Here is a 22,171-nt window from a genome sequence, read left to right as displayed (position 1 = left end):
CTATATATTATCTATCTATCATCTATCTAGCTATTATCTATCTATTATCTATCTATCTATCTATTATCTATCATCTAGCTATCTATTATCTAGCTATCTATTATCTATCTATCTATCTATCTATCTATCTATTATCTATCTATCTATCTATTATCTATCTATGGAGAAATGCTTAAACTATGAGCCAGGTGCAGGCCTCAGGTGACTAATTCCGTAGCCTCTTTTATATAATCCTAAATAGTGGCGGTGCTTGAAAGTACAAAGATAAAAAATATCAGAGTTTTTTTCACTCATGTAACATGAGATGGGATTATTTATCTATCTCAAAATTAGCAACACTGAAAAAAGACCTGTTATTCAATGAATTATGTGCAACATTTTGACTCTTCAAACATTGAGCTTTTCTGAAGTCATACAAGGGTGAATAAAGACCAGTTCTCACGCATGATTTTAGCCCTTTTATTCTCCACCACTTTCTCTGGGGTCTCCCACCTGGACTTAGGGGGACTTAGCTCATATGCTGCTCAGATGTTCCTGTATACAATTCCTATGCTGTGAGATCTCCCCAGATCCCATAACATAATAAACAGAAGATAGGGAAAGGGGTAAAAAAATTATTCTCACCTATCCTAAGCCATCATCTTTCCTACAGGTCATCTCCTACACAGCGACGTCAGCTCCCCGGTCGGTTCTCTGCACCAGTGTTTGGTTCTTCCTGTTCTCCCTTTCGGCACTAAGGCCTGTGATTGGGCTCACGCATTCTCTTGCAGATTATTGTTGTCAATGACGTTCGTCTTCCCTCATGTGATTTCATGAATCCAATCATTGGTTTCAGAGACGAAAGAACCAAAAACGCGGAGGACTGGCGAGCTGTGTGGTTTTAAGGACGAACACAAGATTGGAGGTCCCGGTGTCTACTTTGTGAATATAGTGATAGAGAGCATGTGCGACCATAGCTTATTCACCTTCTAGGAGACTGTTGGTCTCATGGGCCTACTACCACTTTATCCAAGCAGGGGACTTTGGGCCTCCCGTTCTTCTGACTGATGGGAATTCCGGTGATCCTGCGCATAGGTGATATATCTTATTTATGGGGTATCAAACAATGCATATTTACAGATACACAAATATCAGTCGTTTTACTGGTGCATTCAAGGAATCGGGTCAAAAAAAAAAGATTCCATGATCCTTGAAAGACTTGGGCAGTGCCACAGTGTAGTTTCTGAGTGCCAGATACTGGTTGCACAACATCTAGCATTTGCTATTATTGGTGTCCACTCGAGGCATAAAACAGTTAACCTGTGACTAACCGGTATACATTATTAGAACCAACAGTTTTATTCCCCAAACAGAACCATAAGGTAATGTATCTTACTGTAATTCATCTCCATTCAATTCAATCCAGCTGATCTGTCATACCAGACAAGTGTGGACATGTATCTCGGAGAAAGTTGACACTTTTTTTCTCTAATTATGGATGACCCCTTTAACAATCGCGCTATTTCAAGTTGTAAAAGAAATGACAATACCCTTTCCAAAAACGCAACAATCCAAATCCCTTTCTTCACACATGCTATGTGCTATGCAGATTGACTCAGCTCTCAAATTAATACTTATGATTGCATTATGTTTAATCCTAGAGCCCGCTGACAGACCTCCGGTTCTTTTGATTGCAAACTCAGAAACAATTGAAGTTCTGGATATTAATGGGGGCAAAGCGCTCAATAGGAGTTCGAGAAATGCAAATGGAATTCACACGCTGGATTTTTTTTATGATGAAAATACGGTATGCTGGATTGAATCCAAAAAGTCTTCTTACCAACTGAAGTGCCACAAAATCACCAAGACCTGGACCTTTACGGAGGAAAGAACAATACATGTATCACAATATCTCCACAGTAAGTAACAGCCGATCTGTTTCCTAATGGAAAATAAAAAATAACAAAAAATTGTAAAATGTAATTGTCGTAAATTCCCTTGGGGCAGAGAGTGACATTGTCTATACAGGCCGAAGCAAATTATCACTATGTGATTATGATTTCCAGCAGGACCCTTTGACTTTCCAAGAAGATCGCATGGTAATAATACAATGTACCTTAAAACTATTGAAGGGTTATATGAAATTAGCCAAAACTCCTGCTTTATTTTCCCCTGTCTGGTATTGCAATACGAGTGATGAAACTATGTTGGAATACCAGACACAGCCCATGGACACAGAGGTGCAGTTTCTCAATATTTTTTTACTATTATTTATATATATCCTAGTACGTTGGACATGGGTTAGAGCCGTCATTTTTATCACTAGATAAATTAAAGGGGTTGGATAACCGTAACATGTTATTATCCATCCACAGCATAGGTTATAAATTGCTGTTTACTTAGGGTTTAACATTTGGGACCTTAACTGTTCCTAAGAACTAGATTTAAGCCACCATCCACTTTCCGTCATTAAAGCTTTAATAGTGCACAAGGACCACTGCTCCATTTATTGACTGATGGAGATAGTTAAGTTCTCTACTCTTCTGTCACCTTCGGATTCATAGACAGTGAATGGAGCAGTGGTCCACATGCGCAATTATCGCTTCTTTCAAATGGGGGACTCTATAGCCCTGTTCTTGAGATCATAGAATCCTAGAATGTTAAATTTGGAAGGGATCTCCGGGGTCATCATATCCAACTCCCTACTCAATGCAGGAGTCACTAAACCATCTCAGACAGATGTCTGTCCAGTCTCTGGTATAGCATATGAACTTGGCACACACAAGTGAATTCCAATGCAAAAGTATTTAATAAGATACAGTACATACATTAGATGTTTCGGTCAATGTGACCTTCATCAATGTACTGTAAAAATAAATGAGATTACATTATAAGTATTAGTCATGCTTTGTAGTTACTTCTTGCAGAGAGATAGCTCCAGAAGCCTCCTCAATAAAGCTAGCTTCAGACTAGTGCATTTTACATGCAGCGCATGGCGCAGCTAAGCCCCGCCCCCTGCCCGGTCATTTCCTCCTACTATCGCACATGGCTGCATGCGATCTACGCACCTTATCTTTACCACAGGGTGCACAGACCATGCGCTGGCCGTGCGCTAGTAGGATTTTTGTGTGCGCTGCGCACTTTTGAAGATGCGCCGAGCGCACCAAAATGCAACATGGTGCGTTCGGCGCACACCAACGCACCTTCAAAAGTGCACAGCACACGCAAAAAAGATCGCATGCAGCCGTGTGAGATAGTAGGAGGAAATGACTGGACGGTGTGGGCAGGGGACGGGGCTTAGTGGCGCCGTGCACTGCATGTAAAATGCGCTAGTCTGAAGCTAGCCTAAGTCTTTGGTATGTAGTCTGTTGTGAGTTCATTTTCCCCTTCATCATTGAGGTCTGGTGAACTCCCTCTTCTGGTGAAGGAAGGTAGTGAGGCTGATTACCAAGCACCTGGGTATGATGATGATGACTGGGTGACGGGAATTGCTGACTGGATATAAGGCAGCCGATGCCCTTCTGCCTTGCTGGTGATCTCTCTGAGGGATTCTAGGAGACCAGTCTGATTCCTGCTCCTCAAAAGCTAAGTTTTCTGCACTGCTTTTGGCATTTGTATTTTGTTTTGTTTTGCCTTGTTTTTCTGAATTTCTGCCATTCCCTGCTGGGGTGAGTTGAATTCCTTTTTGCTCTGTCTTCAGAAAATACCTTAGTGCTGATATAGTCTTTTTGAAGCCTAGCGTCTTCAGGGCCTTTTTCCCTATCAGCCTGTTGGCCCTTGTTTTGAAAGGGTTTTTGGCGGATTGCAGACAGCAGCTTTCCTATCCTGTTCTATTTAGTTAGCTTGGGCCCCATCATTTGCTCAGCCTATCTTTCTATCTGTGTGAGTGTTTTTTCATCTTGCTTCACCGTCATTATATGTTGGGGGCTGCCTATTGCTTTGGGGTCTTCTCTGGGGCAGTTTAGATTTCCCTTTCTGTCTTTAGGCTATGTAGTTCTCCGGCTGTGATCAAGGGGTCTAGGGCACCGTAGGAACCCCCCACGGCTACTGCTAGTTGTTGTTGATAGGTTCAGGGGTCTGCAATCCGATAGCTGCCAACTTCTCTGGTTTTCTGGACTTAGCTAGTATTTCTGTTTTTGCCTCCTATGGTGACTCATTCATAACAGTAGTCCCTGCAACTAGCGGTATAAATACCCAGCATTTATCACGCTCATTGCCTTTTATTGAGCCTACCTTCTCCTTCAGGTCCTATTTACTATCAAATCTCCACGAGCTCACAGTACAACATAGGGGTTTGTGCCTCCTTCTTTATATATCCTGATCTCCACTGTTGTGACTCTCGATTCTGAAAAGATGCACTGTGCTAAAATGTTAATCATGTCTCCTGATATTATAAATATTGTATTCGTATTCCCAGACAATATATATTTTGTAAATACTTCTGTTGTTTACTTATCATGTAATCTCATTTATTTTTACAGTACATTGATGAAGGTCACATTGACCGAAACGTCTAATTTATGTACTGTACCTTATTAAATACTTTCGCATCGGAATTTACTTGTGTGTGCCAAGTTCATATGCTATATATTCATGGAGTGGGATCCTACTTGTGCACCACTACTCTGGGTTGTGCCAACGGTTCTGTCTGTCCAGTCTCTGGGACAGACAGTCTAGGGTATTTCAGCTATTAGGTCTCCAATGATCAGAAACGTATTACCTATTCCATGGATCGGTGATAACTTTTTGTGATGGGCCAACCCCTAGTCCTCATTTGTCTTCATTCATTGAAATAAACCAGACTGCACCAGATTTGGCCCAGAATAGGCAAAAGGAAGTTGCATCTGGATATGTATGCACCTTCTGCCATCATTGGATTAGGAGAATGATCTCTTGACCAGGTAGATCATGGTGACTCCATTTTTGTTTTTTCTTTCTCTATGTAAGCTAATACTAGGTGGTGAAACGCTATATAAAGTTTGTGCCATTGTCAGTACCCAAGCACAGAGTGACTTTTTACACTGTTCCGTCTTAGTCACATGGGTGATCCCACCTATTCCCATTCAGATTCAACAAAAATGTTGAACTTCATGATAGTTTTTCTGCCTTTGTAGCCTAACCCTTCTCTAATAAAACCTTCCACAACAGAAAAGGCAAACAGAAGGCCATCAAAATTAATCTGCTCAACCACCCATACCGTCTTTGACCAGTGACCCTAATTGGTGGCAAGCCTCTGTTCCTTAGCAGTTCCCTAAATCACTGTATAATACATTTCAGTAAATCAAATTTAAATATTAATTGAATTACATCCAAACAACAACAAAAGCTTATTTTCTATCAACATCTTTAAAGTCTGACCTTTCATTTATTGATTTATTTATTGTATTTAATCAATAAAGATAAAGCTCTATGCGCAATTTTGGAATTTACAAAACCTAAGAGAGAAACAAAATGAACATATCCCCTGCTGTTAGTAATTAAAAAGCAATAGGGCATATAAATAATGTAAGATACTTAGTAAACCTTGTTTTTGATCAAAAAAGTTTAAAAGCCATCCCACCAACGTCAAGGTGTACCGAATCGAGACGTCAGCGCTTCTAGAGTTTTTTGAGCATGTCAAGATGTATTGAATTGGTATCATGAGCCTTTGGAGTTTTTATCTAATTTTGAAGAACGTTTAGGGTGGACACATCTGTAATTACATATATATTTTCTTCTGATATGTCATAGTAAGATATTAGAAAATTAGGTAGAAAAAAAAAACTCAACAAAAACCATGAGAATCCAATGGAGTTATCAAAATAAATGATATTTCTCCAGTCGAGCAGGAGTATACACAACATTTTATTTTTTTAGCATTTTAGATGTGATTTCACGTCATCAGTGGAAGATTTCTCATATTAATACATCTCATTCATACATGACTGAACAGATGTTTGTCACGGCATCTTCTGTTCATGTGAAATGACAGTTTCCTAATTGTGTCTATCTGATTAATAGCCTTAAAATTGTGTCATCTGACATCTCAAACATCTCAGACTTCCCAAGACCTGTCAAAAGCATCAGATTCATACATAATACCTGGAGACATTTATTCTATTAACCTTGAGGAATTGCAAAATGTCTTGCTGGCAATTAGTCACACTACTGATTCTGCATTTTATAATAAAGACTCAAATTGCTGATATACCATGTTCCCGATGGACTAGTGGTAAACAGCACTATTGATGCATTTTGGTTATTTTACCATGAATTTGCCAATTGGCAGGTTTAAATCTGATCAAGCGCAGCATCTGAACAAACCCTAGAGCATATAAATGTAGATAAGACAATTAATTAAAAAATATACTTCCGCCAGCCCTCATTTGGCCGTACAGCCCTTCTCCTATTCGATGGTCTTCAGTCTGGAATGGTCTCTTCTTCTGTCTGGCGTGGTGTCATCTTTCAGCTACTGGCATTTTTGACAATGACTAGATCTCAAGTCGTTATGACATTGAAATATGGTGTGAGGTCTAGTAAATCATTGCAACATTGTATTTCCCCTAGTAGGTCTCACATGACATCAATACTTGCACCACAACCTAGTCTGTAAGTGCCCAAAAAAGCCGGAGGAAGACACGGCACCAGACAGAAGAAGAAATTGTACAAGACTTAAAAAAGCTACCAAAAAAAGAGCAGGGTGTTTGTTAGGACTGGGGAAGGCCAGGTATGTATGATTTTTCTTTTTGGCCCCTTCCTTCCTTGCCTTTTATATCCCAGCACGTTGCCAGCTGGTCAGCTGCCATTTTTCTTGATTTGCACAAAGCAAATCACCCCCCCAAAAATGTTTAAGGTAAATTTGATTCAGCTTGAAACAATTTCTAAGACAATAGCTTTCTAACAACATTGGCATGAGTTTATGCAGGAATATGGGATTCGATTGTAAGCTTCAATGGGGAGAAGGACTGATCTAAATTATTATAATTTATGTTTATTATTGAAGATCCATGATATGGTGGGACATAGGTAGGATAATATTCTTGGAGGCTTAAAGGTGTTGTCCACTACACCACAATGCCTATGTTTCCGCCAGTAAAATAATACTGTAGGATATATACTCACCTCTGGTGCCGACACCATTCCAGCAGTTTCAGTACTGGCTCTCCCAGGGCACACGTGACATTGTAATGTCACGCGATCCTTGTGGCCAGTAAGTGCTGCCTTCTCTCTCCTCTTTTATGGATGTAATTCAGATCCAAAGGAAGTGGGAGCTGCTGCACTTCAGATTTTTTTTCTTGTTTTCCCACTCCACAGCAGTTACTATTCCAGTACAAATTAGATGCGGTCAACCAATCTGCCAATTTTGGAAGGATTGGATGACTATGTAATCTATCTTTGAGTGTCTTGACCATTTCCCAATAGAATTTGATGGCAAAAAAAGCTATAGGCTTTTCGATCAATCTTCTAGGCAAACAGAAGACATTGTAGACCAAAAACTTTTTGAAGCCTGTTTTCAAAGCACAATCATGGCCCTGTGCTGTACTATGTTCTGATGTAAACACGGCATGATTTTTTTTAATTACACTATCCTCCTGTGAAAACTTTACAAAAAAATTCTGAAATTATTTTGGGTAACTACAATTTTTGTTTGTGTGTGTAACTGCACATGACATCTCCTTCTAGAACCATTGTAAGATTTCCAAATGAATTTCCAAACTACATTCACATAGTTTCTTTTTTTTTTCATTTTTAGAGGTAACATTTTGAACACGAGTATATTTGGAACTACCAATAAGTTCCACAATTGCATTACCCACAGACTCATTATATGAATGCCATAAATCCAAATCTGGCATGAAATATATTTATAGTTACATGCCAATGAGTCTCATACCTGCCAACAGTCAGACAGGACCAACTTTTGGCATCCAAACATGGCTTGACCTCATAAAAAATGGTTGTGTTTTGGGATATGTCCTGATATGTTCTGATTTTCTAAGCAGTATTTTCTGGCAGATACGAGACCTGATGTTGGCTAGACTTACCATTTCACTCAAGAGAAACAATGACATTTATTCTTTAAGGGTCAGGACTCAGGAGCAAAAAACAGATCAGTCACTTACAATCATTTTTGTTTTTAACCCCCCCATTTTTTGAAAAATTTTATCAATATGGCAAAGTGGCCCACAAATAACCCCCCAAAATAAAATAATAACTTTTTCATTAGCGTGATCCAAAATGATCATTGATCTAAATGAGATGTTACTATTTTTTCCTCCACATAGTGTAACACTGAGCAAATAGCAAGGGACTAAAATACCTGAGCCTACAAGCCTGAAAATGTGATTTGTGTTCTTCTCCTGTCCTTTAGCTTTTAGTGCCGTTGTGTGAGTCATTGCTGCTGTTTTTAACCTTAGACACAATAAAGGATTTTTTTATAAAGATGTGAGTTCCGACTATCATTTGGACTGTTTTTAAAATACCTGATGGCGCCTAACTTTTTGGGCATTTTATCAATTCTATGCTTTTAAAAAAGAAATTCTAAATGGTTCCTGGAATGACTGGTGGTAAGGGGTCCTGAGCTGCCTAGAATTAACATTATTAATGGCTATGATCGGAACACTAACCTTTCCATGTTGAATTACAGATGTGTTTGTTCACCTTTACCTTGATGTAAATTTCATTTAAGGGCCCCTCATTACACAAACTCAATGCCAACCATTTTGCTTAACCAAAAAGAGCCAAATTGAGCTTCAAAAATAGTAAAAAATATATTCTCATCTCTCCGTACACTCACCTTCTCTTTGCACCTCCCTAGCAGGTCCTCACAGTTCCTGTCCAGTCTTTAGCCATAGAAGGTCTTCAGTCTTCTTCACAGGTCCCGTCCTGTATTCAGCACGCCCATCACTGACTAGGTCTAACAATTAAAGATGAGCAAATTGATTTGATGCAACCTCAAATTTTACCTAAAAAATTGGACTTGTCCAAATCTTAATTTTTGGGCATTAGATCCAAGCGAATCTAGCAAAATGATGGCCATTTTGATAAATTTCTATGGATAAGGAAGAGATTAAAAAAGTGTTAACTCACCTTGTCACTCAATTTTCCTGTGTCTGAAGCGGCCCCAGAATATGATAAAATGCATTTGACTTTCATCAACTAAATTCAATGCAAATTGTTGATTTCGATTTTTTTCGGCTAATTTGCTAATCACTACAGATGGTCTTGGAGTATTTTGGTGTGCTCGGAGATTTAGTTTTCGTTGTCTCAGCTGCATGATTTGCGACTGCTAGACAGCATGTGTGGAATGGCTGTTTGTTAGGGAATTCCCACATATATTCAGCCTGTCTACAAGTCACAAATCATGCAGCTGAGACGACGAAAACTAATTCTCCGAGCACGCCAAAATACTCAGAGACCACCCGAGCATGCTCGGGGAGACCCGAGTAATGATGCTACTCGCCCATCACTAATAAAGATCAAAATGGAACTGTGAAATTGGTGGATGCACAGAGAAGGTGAAGATAGACCTGACCTTCACCTTCTCTGTGCAGAAGAAGTAGAAAAGGTGAAGGTCAGTTCTATCTTCACCACCAGAGGCTCTAGTGAATAACTGACATTTAATCATGCCCCTCCAGGGTAAGCATGGCCTGTGGCACCGTGGGTCCACACTCACCAATGTTACAATCAATTTTTAAGAAGATTGATCTTGTGCAAGCCTAGAGACGTCCACCAGAGTCTTCTCCGCCATTATTTTAATAGTAGCAAGCCATCAGGTTGTGATCCTCCATTTCGCCTTGTTACTTCTATTCTTCCAACCAGGATGTCCTTCTTCACTGATTGCTCTCTTCGTATGAGGTGTCTAAAGTAGGCAAATTGTAGTTTGGTAAATAAGCTCTATGAATATATTTGCCATTTATGCTAGAACCTTGTTCCATGCATGTAAAACAGTGGTCCCCAACTCCGGTCCTCAAGAGCCACCAACAGGTCATGTTTTCAGGATTTCCTTAGTATTGCACAAGTGATAATTGCATCACCTGGACAGACAAGAATTAAAACACCTGAGCAATACTAAGGAAATCCTAAAAAAACATGAGCTGCTGGTGGCTCTTGAGGACCAGAGTTGGGGAACACTGATGTAAAACAAAATGTAGGTCTTTACCAGTTGCTTATTTGTCCTCCACCTTCTACGTATTTACCATCTTCAGTTGCCAAACTGACAAAGTAACCCCTACGGAATAAAATAAAGACTTTTGATGCTAAGACGACCTAAAAATTAGAATTCACATCCATGTGATTTGATAATTTCTAGCCAAAAAAGTACCAAGAACTAAGTATCTATAAATTGGCAGCAGGTTCTTAACTTTTGGTTATTTTTTTAATTAATGGATATCCTTTTACTTGACTATGTAAGACTCGCCTCTAGAGTGGCCTACCTGGCACAAGACATCTATAGCAATTTGTAAGCCCCAGGAGCATTATTGTATCCCTCCATACACACTCTTTATTCATGTGACCACTAAGTAATGTAGAAATAGTGACTTTTCCATTCTGACTGACTCGAGACTCTTCAAACAGGCCTAATGAATCTCTTAGGATAAAATATGTTGGCATATATTACTGACATCCTCTTTAGATAATGGAACAGAAATCAAAGCTTTGTCTCCGCTCTCGTAGAAAGTTATTTTACATTGAGACTTAAGGTAGAGTCGGCCCGCGCAGTAGGAGTTAGTATTATGATAAAAGGGTATAAAGGCTATACATTTATTTCCCTGGGGAGGAACAATTAAGATTGGTAAAGCATAGCAGGACAGAATGGTCCTCATGTCACATTACGCTCAATTTGACTGTGCGTTCTTGATGTTTTTCATTAATAATAGCACATTATTCTTTTTTAGTTTTAGATCAACAGTGAAAGACCTTTTATTCTCTACAATAAAAAAATTACAAAAAAGTAAAAAAAAGATCCCATTTTTGATTTATAATCGGAGCAGATTTATGAGACACGTTTAGTAGACGCTGTTAAGAAAAGATTGTAATCGCTGTGTATTGCCATAAATCTATTTTTATTGTTCGGTTCAGATGGCAGGCTTGAGGGACGCTATTATAATTTTATAATCATTTGGCAACAAGCTAGAAATTCACTTACATAGGAATTAGGAGCATAATGGTTGCCTTTGTTTGTGTTTGTGTTAGGCATGAATCCTGGCAGGGAAAAAAAATTGCAATTTACATGTGTAAAACCTTTTCAATGCAGATCTAAACTATGCACTAAAAACCCATTCCGAGCTGAAATCCAAAGGTCAGCAAGGATTCAATTTATCTGGAAATTCGTTCTTTATCTGGCATTGATACCAATCGCTACAATACAGTAAAGTAATTTCTTTCAGTTGCAAAATATTGCAATAAATGCCGATAAACTATTAGCCAACTGTTAGGCATCTGATATGGTGAATGGAAGGGCTGGCAGCAACGAGAGACCAAATATTGCAATAAAATCCAACAAAATGTTGGCAAACTTTTAAGAATCTGATATGGTGAATGGAGTGGACGATTTGGCAGTGCCTAGACACCAAAATATTGCAATAAACTGTTAGAAAATGTTTAGGCATCGCCTAGGTTGGCAGAACAATGGCACCAAAATATTGCAATAAATACCGATAAATTATTAGCAAACTTATAGACATATGATATGGTGAAAGAAATGGAAGAGTTGGCAGCGCCCGGGCACCAGAGTTTGCTAAACATGATAATCGTCTGGTATGTGTATCTATTGGCAATGATACAAAGGATGAACATTTTACTCTTCCAAAAATCATAAAGTCAGAGATTTGTTCTTTTTTTAATTAAAAGCTGAGAAAAAATATCTGATACGGTCATTGTGAGAAAAACAGAGGCCAAAACGGGTCTTGATTCAGAGACTGAAATCAGGTCTTTCGGGGTAACCCACTGAAGACCCAAGGGTGATCGAAAGTGTTCATGTGTAGAATATTGGTCCTGAAACAGATAGAGGAACAGCCAATGAAGGAATGATCAACTGTCATCGTACCTCGTCCCTTAGCAAATGCAGGACATGGAGTGGTGGCAGCACATAGGCTCTCTTCTTCCCTTCCTCTGGTCATGAAAGCAGAGGGTAGATAGACAAATGGATACAGTAGATTAATGTTTTTTACAGTATCTCACAATCAATTAGTTTATGGTTGGTTCTGTTCCTGAAGAATAGCCTTGGATGGTTCCACAGAAGCCTTGAGGCTTATGGCAGCACTATTACTAATGGAATAAATGCGGTTCTACAGTTCTATCATCCATATTAAATTCAAAAATAGAAAATCCTGTTTTTTTCAGAATTAAATTTAAAACTCAATACAGTGCTGGAACAGGCACCATGAGTAAATGGATAGATAGATAGATAGATAGATAGAAGAAATAAATAAAGAAAAGCAGTTCTTATGCCACACTTTTTGGGCATTTACCCTTTAATCTAACATAATATACATAGAAAAATAACCAGCCCTCCTAATAATGTGAAAAAAGTGAAGGACTTTATTTGCGCCCGTGTGGCGGCGTTTCGGTTACGTAACAGAGCTCAAGAACGAATATAGTTTCTTACTAATGTCATACTTTTTTCTTGACAGATGTTGAGCAAATGGCTGTTGACTGGCTGACTGGCAACTTTTACTTTGTGGACCATGGCAACGATAACATTTTTACTTGTAATCGTAATGGAACTGTGTGCATCACCTTGATAGATCTTGATCTTCACAACGCAAAAGCGATTGCACTGGATCCAATAGCAGGGTAGGAATTCTTTTCACTTGTCTTTTTATAAACAATGTAATTCTATTTAAAAAACAAAGTTAAAAAGTTGTAAGAAAAGTTATGTTTATTTAGAAGAATGTAATAATCACAGGTATTGACAGGAAGGATGGTTGGAACTATTGGAAGACTAACATAAAGAACATTGATGAACTTAAAGTAGATACCCTACAAGAAGCTGGATGTCCCACTATTGAGCTCCCCTGTGTTCAGCTGTAACCTTTGGGGTGACTGAGCAGGATGGGTTGTGTTCCCTACAGCGCCATTGCTGTAGAAAAAAGTCTGCACTCAGGAATATCCAGGTCCTGTACTTTAGAAAGGAACACAAAGTCTTTGGCACACCACATGTGCTCCTCCTCCATGCTATACAATGTTGTGTACATTTGGTTGACATCTAGAGTAGGGTAAAGGATTTTATAATATTTAGTTAGATTCTGTGAGTCTTTAGTCATATACAAAATACTTATAAATATATTAAAATAAGATCCAATCATGTCATATTCTGTAACAAATCAAATTCTTTATCAAAATTTTGGGAATTTGATTTGCATGATTCCAGCAAGAAACTGGCCAGTCAGCCACCATATTGCTGGATTATTTAGATGGCTAGAAAGGAAATAAAATAATAGTTGTCATCTTCCTCATCTGTATTTATGCTGTCTCGACCATTGTGGCTGTGTTATGCCTCGGCTGCAGCCCCTCGTAGATTCCATTTTAGGTGACAATATGAGACCAATTACAAGGTCTCAGATTGGGCTCAGTGACAGAATCAAGTGACGGAAATACAGAGGACCGGTGAGCTGCATCACAAGTGGTGGAAGAACAGGTGAAGAAGGGTGAGCATAATATTTTTCCCTTTTTCATCTTCTCACGGCAATTGGGACAGTGTTGATTAGGGCTGGATTTATTTGGATTGGCTCAAATTGGAGTAAATCTATGGAGAGTTGCTCATCTCTAATACAGACACCAGATGCAAATGTGCCTACCTGACAATAGAATTTCAATACATTATCAGACCTTCTGTAATTTATATCAAAATCTATGAGTGGTCCCATACGGAGAGCAGGCTGGACTGGCCATCTGGCTATTCTGGCAAATGCCAGGTGGGCTGATCCAGTCGAGGGCTGCATTGTCTGCTATGCTGTTAACAGTATGCAGTTGAGACGGCACATCAGGTGGGAGGAACAACATGGTTTTATGTATTTTCAAATGCCATGTTCAAACTCTCAGTCTGTACAGGGATGTGCAGCATAAATGTCTCCTGACAGAGTATCGGTTATCATTTTTACCTTCAAAGATTAACCATTCACAAGACTCATCTTGGGACATAATGAGCTGAGAGGAAATATAAGAAAGGACACATCTATATGTGGCATATTCAAGAGTGATGACTATATTGTGCAGCTGAAGAGCTCAGGAGGAAATAATTGATATTTTACAGTAAACATATTCCGGCATCTAAACACTGTAACCTTTAAAAACACAAATGTTTAATTAGCGCCAAAATAATTGCCAGATATTTCCTGACTTTGTCAGTCACAAGGCTCATGTAACATTTTGCAAACAGTGATACAATGTAAAAGCCTTTTTTTTCAAAAATGTAAAAATATTTATGGAAGAAACAGCTTGTCATCCATATGTGGACTTTTGTCAGTCTTTACTTAGTCTGATTGATATTAAAATGCATCATTGCAATGGGTTTAACGCTGACAAGAACAGCTTGGAAGAACAACTCTGCACAGAAACTTCTATCTGTAATCCTTGAATGGAGCCATATTGCCGAATGTAACAGATGGCTGCCTTGATGCTCTATGACTGCAATCATTTTTCAAAGCCTACCAGTTAAGAGAATTTCCCTGGTCTCTGTTGTTACGCTTTTATGGGATTATTTAGGTAGTGAAAATAGAAACTTCATAAAATATAATAATCAAGCAAAATGGCCCAAAATTATCTTAGTTCAAATGGGATATCTCACCAGATTTCACAATGGGAATTAGAAAACATAGGAACTGATGCTGATGCTGTGGTGAAACATAAAATTCATCCTCACCCACAATTACTTTGAATTTGACAACAAGATCTATTTACAGGAGACTGGCACAGCTATGGGAAGTAAAATGGCTCCACAGTATGCAAATCTTTTCATGTCCAAGCTTGAAAGCGACTTTTTGTCCTCATGCCCCATCAGGCCCCTGGCCTACTACCGCTTCATTGATGATATTTTAATCATCAGGATGGAGTCTGAGCAACAGCTAAAGAAGTTCTACGAACAGTTTAATCAATTTCATCCCACCAACCATCAATTCAACACTCAACTACTCCAGCACTGAGATTAACTTTTTGGACACCATCATTAAGCTAAAAAACAATGACATAGGGACATCCCTGTATCAGAAGTCAATCGACCGTCCAACATACCTTAAATGAGACAGTTTCCATCCAAAACACATAAAGAACTCTATTATCTATAGACAAGCCATCTGATACAATCGTGTATGTTCCAACCCCATGGATAGAGACAAACACCTTGGTCACCTCAAAAAGACCTTTTTGAATCAGGGCTACCATCCAAGAACAATTGAAAACCAAATTACAAGAGCCACCAGAATGTCAAGGAATCAACTGCTACATTACAAAGCTAAAGAAGAAAATAACCAGGTGCCTCTAGTAGTCACCTACAACCCAAATCTGGAAGTGCTAAGGGGAGCTGCACGGAAATTACATCCTTTACTACAAAATGATGCCTGATTACAATCCATTTTTCCAGACCCCCCACTACTGTGCTTTAGGCAGCCCCCAAATCTAAGAAGCATCATTGTCAGAAGCTCCCTGTCCTCTCCAATAGCTGGAGGAACCTTTCCTTGCAACCAGAAAAAATGTAAAACCTGTTCATCTATAATGACCATGGACAAGATAAAGATCCCCAATTCACATCAGGACTACAAGATCCCAGGTACTTTCAGCTGCATTACATCTCATGTGGTGTACTTAATTATTTGTACTAAATGTCCAACTGGGGGTCTGTATGTGGGGGAGACAGGGCAAAAGCTTAGAACAAGGATGAATGCTCATCATCACACAATAAGAGAAAAAAGAATGGATCTACCTGTGGCAAAACATTTTTGCATGATGGACCACAACACCAGGGATATGAAGTTACTGGTATTGAAAGGTAACTTGACATCTCAGAGAGAGAGAAGAGTCTGTGAGTATAAAATTTATGACGACCTTTGACACTCTCAATGCTGGAATGAATGTGTCGCATGGATTTATGTCTTTTTACATCAATTAAGGAATTTGCTCCTAAGACCTTGTGGGGCATCACAACACATTAGGAGACCCCAATCAGAGGACAATAAAACATCCGGACTCCTTATCTATGAACTGGAGCAATATTTATGTTTCTCCCTCTCCCATAATTATAATTTTGCTTCACATCACTTGTCTCATCTATTGCATTTTTTCTGTGCTGTATTGTGCATAAATATGTGACTCTTCAGATTTTGTATTAGTCTATGCCTGATGATGAGACCTGAGTAGTCTCGAAAGCTTACAATGTGTTACCATCTTTTCAGTTAGCCATTAAAAGGTATCAACCACTGAGGACTCTCAATTCTGAATATTTTTCAGATTTCACAATGCAAGCTGTGTACATTAGGAGATTTCATAAACCTGATAAAACTGGTGTACGTACTCTGAAAAAATCCGAACAACTATAAGGCTGAGTTCACACGTAGCGTTTTTTGCAGTGTTTTTAAAGGTGCGATTTAGCCACGAAAATGCAAAAAAAACATCCCATGCAATACTATAGCATTCCGCACATGCTGTGCTAATGCTGCGTATTTTTCTACGGCAGAATTGCATCACGGAAAAATATGCAGCATGTTCATTCATTGTGCGGAGTCGTGGGAAAATCTGCACACATAGGATTGCATTGTTCCGCTAACTTTGCATGTGGCTATGCCCACCTTGCGGAAAGTAAGCGGAACATTTGCGGATGGTACCCATGGTCTGAAGGAGAGGAGATTCTCCTCCAGGCTCTGGGTACAATATCCCTGTTAAAAAAAGAATTAAAATTAAAAATCATGTTATTCTCACCTTCTGGCGTCTTTCGCAGCGTCACCAGGCCTCAGCGATGCTCCCGGCAAGTCCCGTTCCCAGGGATGCCTTGCAATAATGACCTTTGATGACGTCGCGGTCTCGCGATACCGAAGCTGCATAGGCAGCCTCAATAGTAAAAAGTTGGTCACACATGTCAAATACTATGTTTGATGAGTGTGACCAACCTGTCAATCAGTTTTCCAAGCGATGCTACAGATCCCTTGGAAACGCTAGCATTCTGCAAGCTATTTACGCTTGCAAATCGCTAGTTTTTCTGCAGGAAATAAGCGGGAATTTAAAATGCGGATTTCTCGCATATTTCCCGCAGAATGGAATTCTGGAATTCCCACGGAAATTTCCGTGGGAATTCCACACGTGTGCACATAGCCTAAAAGCCAAATCTTAAAATGAGCACTTTATGATTCTAGCTTTAAGTTCATTTTAAGACCAAGAGTGAAAACTTATCTTAAGATCAAGAGGGAGATTTTTTTTTTAGAAAGAATCACAAAGTCTTTCTGTCATGGATTTTCTAAGTAAGCATCAGTATCATCAGGTTTAAGATCTATTTAATTTGTTTGTTTTTCAGATGTCAACTTTTAAACACACTAACTGATGAGAGGAAAAGTTAACACCTAGTTGTGAACTCATTTATTAAAGGAATAATAAAACAGAAATGATGAAATTCAGAAGAAACTTCAGAGTTAGTATTTCATAGAATCAGATTCTTTTAAACATTACATTAATTTGTTGTTTCTCAAAGTTTATAAGTATATAAATCCTGAAAAGTTTCCTCCTTTACACTGTTTCTAATGAGATAAGGCTTTTAGAGTGAACCTGTTAGCAGGATTGAGCTCAGTAAACTACAGGCATTGTCATGTTGGCAGTGTTAAACTGATTAAACTTATACCTGGGGTGAAGAAATCCGTCTTGTGGTTTTTGTGTAATCAGTGTTGTAAGTTTCCAGTTAATGTTGATATGCCCATGCTCAGGAGTGGGACTGTAGGCAGAGTCTTATCTTCCTGCTCTAAGCCAAAGAAATCAAGGAAATACCTGCCCACAGGCCACCCCGAAGCACAGTCTGTCTCTATGATGAGGAACATGTGTATGCTTCGGGGTGGCCTGTGGCAAGGTCTTTCCTTGGTTTCTCTGGCTTAGAGCAGGAAGATAAGACTTTGCCTACAGTACCGCTCCAGAGCACGGGCATCTCATTAAGTGAAAATTTCTATCACTGGCTACACAAGAACCACAAGACGTATTTCTTCACTCCAGTTAATATTTTAAACACAAGAACCACAAGACGTATTTCTTCACTCCAATTAATATTTTAATCAGTTTAACACTGCCAATCTGACAATACCTGTAGTTTACTTAGCAAAATGCTGTTGACAGGTTTGCTTTAATCTGTTTCTGTAATACTTTATGTCTCTGATAACGGATGAAAACCATTGATGGAGGTCCTAACTATGCTCATGGGGTTGTGAGTGATCAAATTTTGACATACCTGAATGACACCTACTTGGTGACTGCAACCTCCAGTATTATACCAGAAAGTTTCATGATGAAGGATCAAATACTACCTACAATAGGAAGATCAAGAAATCTCTCTGTAGAATAATAAAATCTACATACATCAAAACTGAATTAAATATTAAAGTTGATCACTTCGGACAAGCTAGTTGCTCCAAAAACAGATGTTGACTGGGCATCCAGTTGAACACCTTGTATGGAACCATAAGATGGTGCTAACTTTGGAGTCATTTTTTTCTCTCCATGGTCCCTGAATCCATTTGGTGACATGGCAAAATAAATTTTTTTTGTGGGATTTGTTAAAATAAGTTTAAATCATGGGCTGATTTTGATATTCACATCTTTGTCTGCTTCTGTACACTTACATGTCTTCCATGCACTTATCTATAATAATAGAAACACGATACAACACAGCTGAAAAGCCGTTATAAGATCTTATCCTCCACAAACTTTACATGTTTCTTGATACTTAGTTTCAACTTTTCTCCAAACTTTTACTTTTTATGTACTGTTGTTTGAGGAGAAAGAAACTTTGTCTTTGATGACTTCGAGGCACAACGCTTTTATGAGGCAATCAAGGTTGCAGCTTTTTTTATAACCAGATGATGGAATTGTTAACTTATGCATATTCCAAGCAGAACAAAGACTTAAGAATTGATTCCACACAGTCTGGAGACTTCATTTGTCCAACCATGTTATGATAAACATTCATTTCTTTTTAACTTCTTGTCTAAAGTCTCATGATTGAAACATTTTTGATTTGCTATGATCTTACAGAGCTCAAAGGCACGGACTTTGTTAACTGCATTGATACTAAATTCATTAGTTTTTAAGTAGGAAACAGTTCATTTTTTTTCCATATTAGAAATGTAAAGTTAAAGAGTCCCAGGTATCCAGGTTATTTCTTATCTGTAGTCTCATCTCCAGCAATCCCATAGACAATAAAGGGTGTTTTACACATAGCGATATCGCTAAAGCATCACCGATTTGGTGACGCAACGATATCGCTATGTGTGATACTTACCTCCGACCGGCTCCCCCGCTGTCCATCACTGATCGCGCGAGATCGCGCAGCTCCATTTCTCATCATCTGCTTCCTGCTGGGCTTCCTGCTGGCGCCGACGAGTGACGCGTGGACACGGGCGGAAGGACGTCAGGATCGCTGCGTCTGAAAGGTAAGTAACGACCGCTAGATCGCTGCTGCATCGCTGTGAGATCTTCAGGTGTGAAAGCTGGGAGGAGACACAGATTTGATATTAGAAAAAACTTTTTGACAGTTAGAGTGATCAATGAGTGGAACAAGCTGCCATGAGAAGTGGTGAGTTCTCCTTCAATGGAAGTCTTCAGTGAGATAAAAGGAGAGATACAGGGCGCATCCACTGTGTGAAATCCGTATAAAACAATTAAAATTGTGGAACAGTAGGGAAGGTGCTCACCTATTGGGGTTGTGAGGAAGTCACAACACCCATGAACGCTTGAGAAGCAGTAGCAAGTCTGCACAGGGTCCTAGGACAGAATTGCAGAAATGACATGGAAGTGCAATAAGGACTGCGCTTGCTTCTGGTAGAGTAAAGGGTTCTTTATTCAGCCAACGCGTTTCCTGAGCCTGCTGGCTCACTTCATCAGGGCAGATTACATTGGAAGACAGTGAAACATACTTATAGAGAAAAAAGGCGCCAATACAGGGTCAAACAGTATCAGCAAAGGTCAAAGAAAAAAAACCAAAAAAAAACAAACAAACAATGAAACTTTATTACAAGCATAAAAAACACAACAATAAAAGTATATATAGAAAAGGAAAAAAATAAAAATATGTAAAAGTACAAAAAATTAAAATATAAAACAGAGTGCTATGGATCACGGGGTTAAAACCTGGCTATAGTTAAAAAAGGTGAGTCCTCAAGGGGTATTAGAACCTGTCTCATAAAATGCAAATGGAAGGTATTAGTCCACTAGACCATTAAGCTTGACTGTGGTGGTGTGAAGAATAAATTGAGGGGTTGTTTGTCACTTTATTTAGAGAAAAAAAAAATATAAGTAAAGGTCAAAAATGGTAAAGAATAAAAACAATGAGATTTAATCACAAATATAGAAAACACTACAATAAGAGTCTATATAAAAAAGAAAAAATAAAATTATGTAAAAGTACAAAAAATATGAAACAGAGTGCTAAGGATCACGAGGTTGAAACATGGCTATAGTTAAAAAAGGTGAGTCCTCAAGGGGTATTAGAACCTGGCTCATGAAGTGCAGACTATGAAGTGCAAATGTAAGGTATTAGTCCACTAGACCATTAAGCTTGACTGTGGTGGTGTGAAGAATAAATCCTTTCCCCCTCTTCTATCAAATAAAAGCATCATTGATAATATTGAGGCCATAGGGACCAATTGTCTTTAATTTATAAATCCAATAGACCTCTTTTCTATTCAGTGCTTGGGTTCTATTGGAAACGTGTTCAGGGATGTGTTCTATAGGAAAAATGATGGCTTTAGAAAAATCTCTTTGGTGAAATAAATCAAAGTGACGTGACAAACCGTGTTTTTGGTACCCAGTTTTAGTGTTGTGTCTATGAGAGTTCATTCTACAGTGAAGGGGTTGTGTGGTTCTGCCAACATACAGTTTAGGACAAGGACAAAGGATGACATAGATGACAAAGGAAGACACACAGGACAGGTGGTTAGTGATGGTGAATTTTTCTGAGGTGAATGGATGTGAAAAGATGAATGTATTATGAGCAATATTACTGCATAGGCTGCACCTGGGTTTCAGGCATCTGAAAATGCCTGGTGTCAAGCCAGTGCAGTTATCAGGAGTACACTGGGTCAATCTGCTAGGGGCCAGATGGTTTTTTAGTGATCTGGCCTTCCTAAAAGTGACAGTAGGTCTATCAGGCAGAACTTTATTGAGTATTGGATCTTTTTTGATAATATACCAGAGGTCACCTAACATATTTTTTATCTCTTTATGTTGGGAGTTATAAGTAGTGATAAAGTTGGCCTGATAGTTATCATGTGCATCCTTTTCTTTAGATCTCTCACTTAAAAGAGTTTGCTGATTAAAATTTTTCAAAACATTATTAAAAGTAGAATGAACCAATTGGGAGGCGTATTTTTGAGCAAGGAATCTTCCCTTGAGGACCTCAGCTTGATTATTAAAATCCTCGTCCTCTGTGCAATTCTTTCTGATTTTCTGAAATTGATTATGAGGGATGTTAAAAAGCCATTTGGAATAGTGGCTACTCTTAAAATGGACATAACTATTGGAGTCAACTTTCTTAAAAAAGGTTTTGGTATGAATTTTGGAATTTTTTTATAAAAAAAGTGATATCAAGAAAGTCCATCTGGGTATTACTAATGTGGGGGGTAAATTCCAAACCCCATGTGTTATTTTGTATAGAAGAAATAAAAGCATCAACTGAAACGTGACTGGTGTCCAGGATTAAGAATAAATCATCAATGTATCTTCTATATAAACCAATACCCTCTAAAAATGAATCAATAGTAATAAAAGCATTCTCAAAGACCCCCATAAAAAGATTAGCATAAGTTGGCGCGACCCGTGATCCCATAGCGGTGCCTCTGATCTGATGATAAAAATCCCCCAAGAAAGTAAAAAAATTATTATGTAAAATAAAATCCATCCCATTAAAAATAAATTCCTTTTGAGGGTCAGACAGTCGACTGTCAGTTAAAAGAAATTTTTTAAAACAGCTCAAACCCAGTTGGTGATCAATGTTGGAATACAAAGCAGATACGTCAAAAGAAATAAA

At 38.6% G+C, this 22,171-nt stretch overlaps 1 protein-coding gene across 1 annotated transcript in view; it reads left to right on the top strand.

Moving 5' to 3' along the window:
* LRP1B (LDL receptor related protein 1B) overlaps positions 1–22,171 on the top strand; it is a 1,871,059-nt gene that overhangs the window by 917,206 nt on the left and 931,682 nt on the right. Inside the window, exons 6-7 of the mRNA XM_073545568.1 lie at positions 1,641–1,898; positions 12,594–12,756. Of these exons, the coding sequence (XP_073401669.1) occupies positions 1,641–1,898; positions 12,594–12,756 (421 nt within the window). The remainder of the gene's footprint in view (positions 1–1,640; positions 1,899–12,593; positions 12,757–22,171) is intronic.

This window comes from Dendrobates tinctorius, unplaced genomic scaffold, assembly GCF_039654945.1.
Source record: "Dendrobates tinctorius isolate UK_male_01 unplaced genomic scaffold, ASM3965494v1 ptg000143l, whole genome shotgun sequence".
Lineage (NCBI taxonomy): Eukaryota > Metazoa > Chordata > Amphibia > Anura > Dendrobatidae > Dendrobates > Dendrobates tinctorius.
This window is presented reverse-complemented; position numbering and strand designations above follow the sequence as displayed.